The 14,485-nt window shown below is 37.9% G+C and overlaps 1 protein-coding gene across 1 annotated transcript; it reads right to left on the reverse strand.

The window, feature by feature from the left end:
• Positions 1-1,678: 1,678 nt before the first annotated feature.
• On the reverse strand, positions 1,679-13,303 carry LOC124277404 (BTB/POZ domain-containing protein 17-like). Its single transcript, XM_046713095.1, is given in 4 exon segments — positions 1,679-3,387; positions 3,389-3,709; positions 3,712-4,542; positions 12,882-13,303. Coding segments are annotated over 4 exon segments (1,389 nt in total). The 5' UTR covers positions 12,996-13,303; the 3' UTR covers positions 1,679-3,264.
• Positions 13,304-14,485: the final 1,182 nt, after the last annotated feature.

Raw genomic sequence — 14,485 nt, forward strand, 5'->3', positions numbered from 1 at the left:
GTTATTAATATCAAAGTGGTGGCTTCTACATTCTTCACATTGATACAGAACTACAGCACTCAAGCATTACTTAGTATTTGCAAATGAGTCCATTTTGTTTCTGCTTTTTGTCAATTAGAGTTTGATAATTTTCATTGAAGAGTTTTACTGGAGTTGCTGAATTGAAAAATGCCTGTACCATATTTTGATGTGAATACTTATTTGGGAGAATTCCATTCATAAAAACTGCCAGGTTTTAATCAAAGAAATATAATATCCTAAACAGGAAATAGAACAATTCCTTGGTCATCATCTAGTCTGTTGTTGTTATGCTAAAAAAATGACACCCTCATATGTATCACTAAAAAGAAATTAAAGAACACCTGATATGTCCATATGACTATGGTAAAATCATTAGGTCATGACATTAATCATGGTCATATGAGAAAAAATATTGGTATCTTTCCCCTTGAGTAGTATATGTAGTATATCATACGATCCCTAATCTGGGCATACACGCTGTGTAGACCCTGTGGACCAGACAATCCAGTGATCAAGACTGCGAGCATTGATCTATGCAATTGAGATAGGATGACATGTGTCAACAATCCCAATCCCATTAGTCGCCTCTTACAGCAAGCATAGGTTGCTGAAGACCAATTCTAACCCGGACCTTCCTGGGTATCCATAAGTGATGGAGGCAATTAGTGTAGTACAAAATGGTCAAGCCTTTACACCTAAAATTAATTTACCAAAAGTGATAGTCATTCTGAAAACCTACTTTGACTTTTGCATATTGTCAGTTTTCAGATGCTCCCCAAAACATACAACTGTGTGCTAGGCACTTTCTACTAATGACCATTCATTACATTTTCACAATCAGACACTACCTGAACACTTTGAGCACAATAAACAATAAATTAACAAGTTTCTGTACATGTGTAATGTGTACATGTCAAATTACATAATGCATTCAGTTTTAGTACACACAGTCTTGCTTCTAACATAGGTGTTATTACAACCTGACTACATATGCCTATTGTACCTGTCGTATGGTTTATCTGTAATCTAATTCAAGGTACAGGTTGTCCATAATTCTATCTAACATGCCTGTATATTAAAAATCAAAGACCCAAGTGAAGTATGGGTGAAAAATTTCATCCACAGCCTCTACCATTACATTTTTCTTTTTGAGTGAGTTTGGATTACCTTTAATTTGAACAATTTCTTTGTAAAATCATGATCGCAGTCATATGTGTCTGACTAGCCTAATGGTTTCAAGTCTGTATTCTGCCTTGGGCACTGTATGAGAAACTACCATCTGTATGTAATTCTTCAGTATCTTCAATGAATTGCTGTTCATATCAAGTGGTTGCGTAACTTTTCAAAATGTTGTATATTGTGGCTACTGACAAAATAAACCACACTTGCAACCACACTATTTTGAACAATGTAATTAAGGACATGACAATTACTGTAAAATAGGTCATGCCATGACCACACATGTCTGTTTTTCAAACATCAATATTTTCTTAATTAAAAAAATTATGTATTTGAATTAATAACATATGAATATTCAGTAAACCAACAAATGATAAGTAATACCCTTTGCAAAATAGATCTAAAAGTCTTAATCAATAAGAATGAGTGGGTATGAGTGGTAGCGGGAGACACCAGAAATGGGTTTCACACATTGTACCCATGTGGGGAATCGAACCCAGGTCTTTGGCATGACAAGCGGACGCTTTAACCACTAGGCTACCCAACCGCCCCTTAATCAATAAGAAAACAACATATGGATAGACACAGCAACTGGTCCATTATTAGGATGAGTTAAAACAGAGACATAGGTCTTTCTCTGCAAAATCAAGATTTGTAACAAAACATTCATCTTAATAAGCTGTGATGGCAGATGTCTTACTTATAGTGTGACAGCTTAAAATGAAAAAACTCCTTTTATCAGTGGAATGACCAAATATTGAAAATATGACAAGAATAATTAACATACATAATGCAGATGGTGCTAACAATATCGAATAAATTACTGGAAGATAATAAACTCTCACCATATGAAGCATGGAATGTGCATAAAACTTTATCCCGTGTTTGGACCAACTACTTCATAAATATTTGGTGATGTACAACCATAGAAGTTTGCCATGTTCAAGAACAGTCCAGAAAACAAGGGTGAACCATATTTCAGTACAAAGTTGCTCATTTAAAATGCCCATGTGAATATTTAATCACAAAGATAATCAGTGCAAACCTTGGATTAAAATAACAAATCATAGGTTTCTGGCAAGTCTAAGGCCCTCAACTGTTCACTGTGCATTGCGGCATCTACGACCCCCAAACTGTTTACGAGGGCATACAGTATTGGAATGTTACAAACCATGCTATATATAGACTAATAAGTCTTCATACATTGTTATATAGTCGACACTTACAATAAACATTAGTGCCTATGGAAGACTTGCTCTTACAGTTTCAGGAAATACAGGCAAAATATTTATTTTTGTTGTTTTGCAAATTTTTGCAAGTGAATCTCCTTAATGCCAAGATTCAAGGCAGGCACGACTAACAGCCATCATCTCTTAGCATCCTAACATGTCTTGGCATCTTGACATCAATCCATATCTATCCACCTTTGTTCATCCAAATTGATCCCTTAAATAACCTCAATACTTCCATGAAGCATTTACATCTATATCTCTTACAAATGCATCATTTTGGGCTGGAAAACCATTACTTTTAAAAATATTTGCATTTTTTTAAAGGACACTATGTGTCATTACATAGTCATTACTCTTGAAATGAATCCTCTCCAAATCTTCAAAGTATAATAAAATCATAACTGTTACATTTAATCAAATGTACAGTCTGGAACTGCAATAAATATATAAATAAATAATGTGTACATATAGATACATGTGCATGATAATTCTGTGCAACGTTGTCAACTTCAGGTGATGTTCTGATGTAACTTGCACAGATACTTATTGTACCCAGACCGTGTATATAAGTCAAGCAAATCATTGCTCAGTGACACACAAAGGGTTCAGCTACCATGAACCTGGTTATCTCGAAATTTAACATCGAAATAATGAATAACCAGATTCATTCAAGAGACCCAACATTCTGTGCTGTAATTTCATCTTCAAACTGCTGTTTCCGGTGGTCAAAATAAGAATTGATGTCAATAGGTCATCATTTTAACGTTTGCTCATGTACTTATCCAGTAATGCTATTTCTGAAATGGACAATCAGTAATTCGAAACACCATTTCTATTTTGGTACTTGTTTGATGATGACTCCCATTGCTTTTGCCTCCTCCGAGGTTGGGAGCACCACATTCATACTGAGGCTGTTGCCACGGGAACAGACATAGGTCTCTGACCTATCCACTTGGGATCACCTTTTCTTCCTCATCAAAAATCACCAGTGTTGCCTGGATCCTGGCCTCACCATTGATGAGCGCCGACTCGTGAGAGTAGATCTGTATGGTCCATCCATCATTGTTTGTGTTGCTCTTTCTGTACGTGATCTTCCACTCTCCATCTTTGTTGTTAGAGGGCACTGGACCAACGGACGTACGGACATCAACTTGAATTCCAAACCTGAGTGTGTTCTGCATTCGGACTGTGTCCACGGTAAGGTCTGTGTAATCCCGAGGCAAGAAATATGGCTTCTCAAAAGAGATTTCAAGTTCACACTGTGCAGGACAGAGAGAGATCGGTAACGGTAGGCTTGACTGACGAGCTCCATGAGCTGTGATTTACACTGACGGTCATCAAGGTCAAGGTCAGCATCAGTTTCGATCTTATACAGCTGTTCAACCTGCATCTGTGGGAAGCGGATCAGAGGAAGGAGTTCCTTGGCGTAGTCACAAAAGTTGCCTACATGGTTCTCATGAAGTAGCCAGCTCCTCACAGCTTTGTAAAGATGGAACTCGCTCGATACGACTAAATCCGAGTTGTGTAAAATGTCTGACACAAACTCAATGTCCATGCTGTACCACTCCGGCAGCATCAGCAGCGTCTCCATGTTCCATGCTATCGTCTTGGAACACTGGTCAATCAGCTCTTCCATGTTGAGAGCCTTGGCCCAGGAGTACCAGTTCAAGGCGTTCCTGACCTTGGGCGATCGTGTGTTGTCGACCATGTAGCGTGTACACAGATGCTTCAAAGACATCACACTGTACTTGTCTGCAAGACACAGGATTCCAACTGCCGATTCCACGCTGATGTTCACTTCTGCTGTGTACAGGAAGCGGAGGAATCGGTCAAAGTGTTGCTGGCACTCTGGGCTTTCGTTCAGCTCCACTTCAGGTTTAATAGGTTGTGTCCATCTGCTCTCATACAACATGGCCCGGAACACCTCGCTGGACTTGGCCAACACAAACTTGTGTGCGTAGTAGGTGTCCTTTCCTACTTTGAGCTTGACGTCACTGAGCGCCTCCTGGTTGTAGAACTGTGACACCCCCTTGATGAAGTCCCCCTCGTCCCGCAACACGTGGCTGTCCTGCTGCTGCAGGATCCCTGGGGTGATTTCACCATCCATCTTCTGAAACAGTTCATGGTCATATGAATATAAAGTAATTCTGTGGCATTTCACTGGCTAACCAATCAAATTGGGGCTTATATTTTCATAAACCAAACAAAATATTGACCAAACATACCATATATTACCATATATAAGCCAATCTCATAGATAAATCAACCCCCTAACTTGACCCTTGAAATCGTCTCTCTTGTTCATTCACGCAAAGCGATACGATGTTGTTTTCTTACCCCCTGAAAAAAAGTTTGACGAAAGTGTAACCTGTAGATAAGCATTTTTAGAGGTATCAATGAAAATCAAAACAAAAAAAACCCCACTGTGCTATGAAGATTTACACAGTACACATCATTTTGTATCTCACTCAGATCACCTGCTAATTTCCATGCTATCCTCTCGGAACACAGGTCAATCAGCTCTGCGAGTGGGATATTCTATTGCATGTAAACCTCAAGCGCCTGATCTCAAGCGCCACGCACAACTTTTAAAATACTTTTTTAGCTTACTTGTAACCATCAGTAGGGTACACAGTAACTTGTAGAAGATCACTATAAGTGGTGGTCTTCATCAGATTCACCACTTGGGTGTGTTAAGTCCATCAACTTAACAGGCCATTTGTTTTGTTACCATGTGTGTTGATTTGATTTTCAGGAGAGGAGAGTACAGGAGTAAGAAAGCCCTGATTCAGAATTTTCGAAATATAACTTATTCTGTCCAATTTGTAGTGTAGTAAAGTATACTTTTTCCCTGAACTATCATAGTTATAGTATTAGGCCTCAGGAGTTATTGGATGGAGGCAGTATTGGTTTTCAAGTGGCAGACTGTGCAGGTGGTGTTTATCGATTGAGACCTTGAAGATTCATCAATAATAACATCATATTTCATGTAGAGTTATGAACTGCCTAATCAATCTGGAGCAGGGGGAATATTACAGTTTTTGTGACAATGCCATCTGTCACACTTGTTAGCTGATTAATAAATTATAGATCTGCCTTGGAATTTCAGCTTTGGTGGGAAAGAGAAGTCAGTGACACACTTGTATGCATACTCTCTCTCTGTCTCTCTCTCGTTAACATGCACACACACACTCATCATATACAGATGCGTCACATCACAGATATCACATCATGCCCATTACACACATACACATTCATTCATCATTCATCCATTCATCATTCAATCATTCATTCATCCATCCTTCATCCATTCATTCATTCATTCAAGCACACATCACACATACATCACCCACAATCAAACATTGCAGACACACTAACAATCACACATCACATTAGTCACACATACAAACACACACATCATGACACACATACAAACACACAGTGTCATCACATTAGACACACCAGAGACCATATTTATTATATGGTCTCTGGACACACACATCACAACACATAATACACACACATTACACACATACATACACATCAGTCACACACCTAAAACTAACCTACAGAAATAAACCACTCAAAATCATAAGCACAACTACAAAATCTTACCTAGCGTCTCCGACCCATAAAGCAACTTACAGTAGTGGTGTACAGTTCCATGATACGGAATGAAAATATGTATCCAGGTTTCACAAGTCCATTCTAAATGAGTGAAACTACCGACCTAATGGCACCCGAAGTGGGAACTGCCAATCTAATGGTACCTATTATTACAAAGTAAACCTTTCTCTGTACCTCCCACAGCTACCAGACAAACTGAACATGACTTTATCAAAGACACTTGTCACACTCATTGTGGGTGTCTGTTACAAGCTATATATCATCTGACAAGCTGCCTGCCAGAACGTCAGCTGATTGTCAGCTGATATGGTGCCTGTTACATTCAACGAGCACAGGGAGATTCCTCTTCTCAACAGAAGCCTACAAAATCGTTTATTATGGGGCCACCATGGTAATTGTGTGTGTTGAACAGAATATGTGTCAGGAGTACCAGTTGCTCAGAACAGCGTATTCTTAACATATGTTATTAGGGCAGACCATAGACTAACGCTTAGTCTCTGAATATATATAATTTTGATAGTAACAAACAAGCCCATTTCAATTGAAAAGGAGCCCTAGAAGGACCAGAGATTCAGAACCTGAGGAAATCTAGACTTGCTTCATTTAGGGCTTTAGCACTGCAGAGAGGGCTTGGCAGTAGGGATATAAATGTGGTCCAGGGACTGTGAGACAGACTAGGCAGACCACAATAACTTTGAGTTTCACAAGCTAATTGAATACTTTACAAAGTAAACAAAACATGCTGTATCTTAGTGAATTTTAATATTTTTGTTCCGTTTTGCGGGAAGGATGGGGTGGGAAGTATTTATTCAATAACCTTATATCAACCCTGATTAAGTGGGTATGGTTTTACACCTCTTTGACACATTCCAGCAGTATGATCCCTGAAACAAACACCTAAAATAGGCTTCACACATTGTACCCATGTGTACCCACAAAAGTGAATTAATTAAAAATTATCATATTTTTTTGTGTATAACACACACTTTTTTCCAAAAAACATATCTCTGTAGAGGGGAATTTGCATTATACATGCAATTGAATTTTGATATTTTTAAATGAGCACATGACCCTGTAAATACTATGCCAACAAATCCGAAACCAAATAAGCTATTAATTTAATTCAATTTCACTGGATGGTGATATAAAGTGTTCATTGTATATCATGACTTATTTTAGTAGTCTTTTTCATTAATCAAATTCAAAATCGCATTCAATATTGCTCGTATTAAATTCATCCAAATCACGTTTGAAGTAACAACAGTGCCCATTTCCTCACCATTATGTACAGTTACCAGTCAGATTAACACTGTTCATGACTTGAAACAAACTTTAGTTGACAGAGCAAGGACATATTTATCATAAATGCCATAATTTAACTCGTTTCAAGTCATATTTGTCTATTACTAAATATCCCCCACATCCACGCCCTATAGGTAATGTTCCACCCTACTCTTCACAGTGTCCCACCCACTACACACATACAGCAATGGTGTTGCTACATGCATGAATGGGTCTGAATGAAAGTGTAGTTAAAGATGATGTCATCGACAAATGTGGAGAAGACCAACAAAGGATGACATGCACGGGTGACTCGTGACAGTCTTAGTGAGTGAAAGCCAAAACAATCTGTGACAACATCATCAAAGAAAATGACATGGAAGGAATATCAGTGTTTCACTTTTCTCACACATCACTGATGACCCGTGACGTGAATCATGGGACTCAACATTTATTTAAAATTAACTTATTAATAACAAGATGTTAAGGTTGGTTGGGTTGTTGTTTAATGCAGCATTCAGTGATATTCCAGCTACATGGCGATAGTCTGTAAATAATTAATTCTAGACCAGACAATCCAGTGATTAACATCATGAGCATTGATCTACGTAATTAGGATATGGTGACACATATCAACCAAGACAGCGAGACTGACCACCCAATCCCATTAGTCGCCTTTTGTGACAAGCAAGGGTTGCTGAAGACCAGGTCTAACCCCGATCTTCATTGGTCAGATGTTAAGGTGTTTTGTTCAGAGAAACACGCATTGAACAAACTATTTCTGAAAGGCTTAAACCATCTAACATGTTACTGGTGCACATATATAATTTGTCCTACCTTGTGCTTAGACATGAAGGGATAATATAAGGACTGGTTTGCTGGGAGTCAGTAGAATATGTCTGAGTTGGGTATCCATGTTAAACTGTGCTATGATATCTCAATGGGTGGTATTTAACAAGGGTAGGTCCAGACTAGTAGACACACGTGCTTACATGTTGCTAAAATAATCTTGAATGCTATTTCACCTCACTTCACATATTCAATGCCTACATTATTCATGGATAAATTACATCTACATGACTGTGTGAAAAAGGAACTGAATGTGATGTATTTTATTTAATTAATGCACCATAATATATATTTTACGCACCCCTTTATAGACATAGTGGACTTGCAAACTGAATCCCTTCTTCATCGACATGATCCTTATAATGGAAACCTTTTCTACTCATCATAGTGTGATTGTCAGCCATTGCCTCACTTTGTCAAGTAACTACTGCCTTAGAATATCGGCCTGCAGTGAAAACAAGTTCTTTGAACTCCACATCAAGGTAAACATTGCTCGTGCTCAAGTAGTAGACCCAGCTGTCAGGGGAGCACCACCTCTCTGAAGCATACTAAACGAATAAATGTATCCAAAAATTTATAAATCATTAGGTGATGTGGTTCATCAAAACAAACTAACATACGGTGCATACTGCCATTCTGTTTCACCAATATAAGCATTTTTTCTGGCATGTTGTATGTTGCGTGAACCCCCTTTCCATAAATCCACTCACTTCAGGTAACAAGAAAACAAATTATTATATAAGTTTAATTATCAATGTAACCAAATTTTCAGAACAAGAAAATTATTACCTTTTACAGATCTTCTGTAAAATAAGGACTTAATCTTGCCTATGATATCTATGAGGACAGTGCTGTCCCCATTGTACTTTCTACATGCCAGATTCTTTAACAGTTTGGTGTTATTTCTACTTAGACCACATGCCAGATATCTGATAACAGTTAAAGTCTAAACTTCACAGTTATGCAGAAAAGTAACTTGGAACCAGTGTATCTCATCCATAGTGTACTAAAATGTATCTAAAATGTTCCAAAATAACAAATAGTGATATTCCAGCAATAGTCCAGCAATATCGCGAAGGGGGACACCAGAAATGGGCTTCCCACACTGTACCCATGTGGGGAATCAAACCCAGGTCTTCGGTGTGACAAACAAACACCTTAACCACTAGGCTACCACAACACCCAAAATAATAGGGAGGAAATAGATTTCCTTTGTTTCGCACAAGATTATCCTGGGAGCAGGATTTCCAAATTGTCAGAACCCATTCGGTCCAGACTGACATTGTCAGGACCCATTCGGTCCAGATTGACACTGTCAGGACCCATTCGGTCCAGATTGACATTGTCAGGACCCATTCAGTCCAGACTGACATTGTCAGGACCCATTCGGTCCAGACTGACATTGTCAGGACCCATTCGGTCCAGAATGACATGGTCAGGACCCATTCGCTCCAGACTGACATGGTCAAGACATTGGGTCTAAAAACGTTTTGTGTATTCATAGGGTCCAGATTAACAAGGTTACACTGTAAACCCTGAACACATACATCTTCTACTCCACTGACTAAGTACACCTGTCATGTTAATTACAGGTAGACTAATGGCTGTTACCTGGGTCAGCTGGGAGGTCAGCACTTCGTGTGTCATTAATTACTTGTCCAGATAACATACACAACAGCCTGTGTTAGCCACTGTTCACACTGAATCATGGCCACAGCTTACACCAGCTGAACATAGGCATGTGGTTTAAGGAAGTATAAGTATTCAATATGGGGAAGTATTTGTATTGAAAGTTTCTATTGAAAATGTGAAACAAATTCTTGGTGGAAAGGAAAGGAAATCAAATCAAAATTTAAAAATCAAAATTACTGAAACCACTTTATCATGATATGCACAAAAAAGTGTTCCGTGTTTTTCTATTTGTATTAGTGAAGCCAGAATCATATTCTTTCAATTTTGCAGTAATATCTGAAGTCCTCTTACATGCATAACTTAGTCTGCCTGGAAGACATATTGCTCCAAAGTAATCTCCTCTTTTCCAAAGACAGACTGCCTGGGTATTTTCTAACATCCAACATTAAATCAATGAAATCAAAATTATTCAAACATTAAACTAACACACACACACACACACAAAATATCTCTCACATGCACAAACTCACATACAATTTACTCAAAATCTCTTTTTCTCTGTCTTACTCTCTCTCTCTCTCACATACACACACAAAATCTCTCTCTCACGCACAAACATACAAAATCTCACTCACACACACACACACACACAGAGTCTCACACACAGAAACACACTATCACACACATGCACATACACTCACAGAAGCACACACACTTACACATTCAATATCTTAATCTAAGTATATGAAGTATATAAGAATATGAACATGAAGACAATAGTGTGAAAAACAATATAATCTTACTTGTTCAGTAGTAAGCTTCATGCTTGAGCTAATGGCACTGCCAACAGCTTGGTTCTCAATAATGGCATTGCTAGGTACACAAAGGTCTTGTTCAATGTATCATATTCTCCATTCGTTTTTTTGATATAATGGTTTCTCATGGTATCTCACAACACCAACACAATATAAGGAGGGGTAGCCATGAGTCACACAGACTGAATCCCAGTCTCTTATAATGATATGAATAATAACAATTAACCATTACCTTAACTCAATAAAATTATCACTATACAAAAAATATCAAAATATTTATTTGATCCCTCAGTAGAATATATATCTCGTACCTATAGTACCTAATCACGCACTTATCTATTTGTCGGTTTTGGAAATGCCGCTTGAAGCAAGTCTACCGGTACCTGCCAGTCACTTCAGAACGCTGAAATGCAGTCTTGACATCAAAGGTGACTGTATTGCCCATATATACACCAAGCACCCATTCTTTAACTGGCTACTGTCTTTCTGTTGCTGCATAAACAACTCATAAAAGTGACACTGGGTAAACCTGGAAAACCATTGAACATTGACACAAAGTGGCGATCCTCCCTACAATGTATGTTATGAGTTCCTGGGTGGCTTAATGCAACAACACATTCCGAAATAATGAACTCTCTGGACTCACGGCTCACTGCATTGCTCTACGCTCGAGAAGTCAGTAACACTGAATACTTAAAGTCAGTTTGTGAACTTCATCAAATCGGTTGATATTCTTTAAATGGTGATCCAGAAGGTGATGCCAAATATTGGCACTGTGGTTCACCTTAATTTATAGTAACTGGTTCCATCCCAACAGATAAACACTTATTTGCTGTTAGAATTGATATTCAAATAGGCTTTTGTGTAGATACTGAGTGAGTGAGTTTAGGTTCACGCCAGTTATAGCAATATTACAGCAATATCACAGCAGGGGACACCATAAATCGGCTTCATCACAGCAGGGGACACCATAAATCGGCTTCACATACTGTACCTATGTTTGGAATGAAACCTGGATCTTCGGCGTGATGAGCAAATTTATTAACTACAGGCTACGTCACTGCCCTGTGTAGATATTGAGGGATGGAGACTAAACAGTGACACTACAATGTAGGGATTGGAACAAAATATTTCATCTCCCTTAGTCTGACAAACTCATGGGAGAAGCAAGTGGCTTCAGAGCCTGATAAGATTGTAGAGATAATGTAAAATCATTGTCAAAACAAAGCCAGTAATACAAATATTTCAAAATATTCTACATGTTGATCTCAGAACCTACTAAATAATAAGAACAATTTGTATTATTTATTACTAAATTGGGCAAATATTGGCCATAAATATGTTACAGGCAACTTGAAATGTATACTTCTCAGGAAGCTGAGAACTAAAGTCAACTGCATGATCTGATCTAGATCACAATTATTTTTGTTATTATTCTTAGTATTTTCAATATCAATGTTGTTGTCATCATCATCATCATCATCATCATCTGTCCATCTTTCTGTGTTTTCTACCGGTCAGTCCATATAAATATTGCAAAAAAATCTACATGTAGATCTCACAACCTACTAAATAATAACAACAATTCATATTGTTTATTACAAAATTGGTCAAATATTGGCAATAAACATGTTACACTTACAGGCAGCTTGGAATGTATACTTCTCTGGGAGTTGAGAACTAAAGATCTGATCTAAAGGTAATAATTATGGGTAATAATCATTTATTAATTGTATGTACTTTTTATATCAATGTTCTTATCATCATCATCATCATCATCATCATCATCATCACCATCATCATCTGTCCATCTTCCTGTGTTTTCTACCAGTCAGTCCATGTATACATTGCAAAAAATCTACATGTTGAACTCACAACCTACTAAATAATAACAACAATATATATATTTTATTACTAACTTGGGAGAATATTGGATTGTATACTTCTTAGGGAGTTGAGAACTAAAAGTCGACTGCACGATCTGATCTAAAGGTAATAATTATGGTAATAATTATTTATTATTCTTAGTATTTTAATATCAATGTTCTTATCATCATCATCATCATCATCATCATCTGTCCATCTACCAGTGTGTCCTACTAGTCTGTCCATGTACATATGTCCTGCTATGTCCATCCATCAGGCCATCCGTCTGTCCCCATGACATGTCCCACCTGTAATATAGACACAACGTGGCTACCTGTAATCGCCAACCACCTGTCACTGTTAGAACCGCAGATCTCACCTGTAAGACCGCTGTCGTCGTCCCCCAATCAGCTGACTGTGAGTCAGAGAGCAGAGTCTCTTCCTGCCCGTCTCCCTCACCCTCTGTTGGTCTTGAGGGCTGGGCTTCAGCCATCTTGTCAGTGTTTAATTACTGGTTCAGTCAGAACGTGACAAGCAGACGACGACCCACTGGGCTGGTTCGGCCACTACCCGTGGAGAGGACAAGATGTTAGTCAGTCGATGATGCCACTTAGGCAGTAAACAGACTATCAGCGAGCTGTATCGATCATCCATGACAGCTTAACTCGGTCACGTCACGGTTTGATTCCACAATACATTAGAACCAGGTGTTTATACCTCATACATATTGTTAACATCGATCGATCCAAGCCACTGGTGACCTTAATTGTCTGATAGGTGGCTTTTCAAACTTCATTAAGCACATGCTGTAACAAGGAGACAGTGATGTTGCCAAAACTGGTCTTACCGTGAGACTATCAGCTGTCTATAACTGACTGCATAACATCAAAAGGTTTCTACTGTAAGCAATTTCAAATTTGTCAATTTTAAAAATTAATAATAAATTAACCCAGATGATATGTAACATTATACCCAAAGTCTAAATATAACCATGTAATCCTTGTTCTTATTTTATTGCACAATTTCTTAGAAAGATTTTGAAATGAAAGTTTAGACAAAGGTAAACAAAAACATCTGTTTGAAATATTTTTTCTTCAAACATTTTCTAATATATATTATTTTTAACATATGATGTGAATCTGAAAAAAGTTGTTTGAATAAAAATCTATAGGCAAAGACAACTATATACAATTTCAAAATCTATAATTATAGTGACTATAATAATAATAATAATAATGAGAATATTTATAACGCGCCTTTTCCAGGCTAGATATCCTGCTCAAAGCGCACAATCTGATCATTATTACCCCGGATAATAGTAATTGATCGTTTCTTAAAAGGTATATAAAAGTTACAATTATGTCAATAAACACCAAATTACAAAGAATGTCTTTGCCGCAAAGAAACTCTATGATCATGAATGGCCTTGACACTAAAATATCAACCAGATCATCAATCATTACTAATTCTAGGCACACAAAGTGAATGTGCGTGTTTCACAAGCAATGTGATCGTCACAACGCGTCACCATGAATTTAACAACATCTCTCAACCCTAAACAAGTAGGAATTTCTCGGTCAGCTGAGTTTGCTTAGCAAGGCGTAATAGCCGTAATAGCTGACCCACTGACCTCAGACGCTGTTGTCAAGGTTACCAGGTGTTGTCAGGACACGTTAGTACTTGAATCAATACCTATGTGCCATTTGATTAAGGTTCTTCGACAGGTACAGGTGTTTGATGTGACTGGGCCTGTCTGAATCAGTCATGTTTGATCTGTTGTTGGACCATCAATCTTGGACCAAACAAGAAGAGGAACACTGAAGGACATAGTGCCAAACTTTAACCTGTTAACACTTACTAAAAAGGTTTGAAAATACATGTATTGGCAATACAATTTCTCATTTGAAATATAGAATCCTCAGAGATGTATTTTAGGACAGACCAATGCCTTGTGTCTTGTAAACAAGACTTACCTAAACACTG

This window comes from Haliotis rubra, unplaced genomic scaffold (genome assembly GCF_003918875.1).
Source record: "Haliotis rubra isolate DU_JTF1 unplaced genomic scaffold, ASM391887v1 Scf221, whole genome shotgun sequence".
NCBI classification, from domain to species: domain Eukaryota; kingdom Metazoa; phylum Mollusca; class Gastropoda; order Lepetellida; family Haliotidae; genus Haliotis; species Haliotis rubra.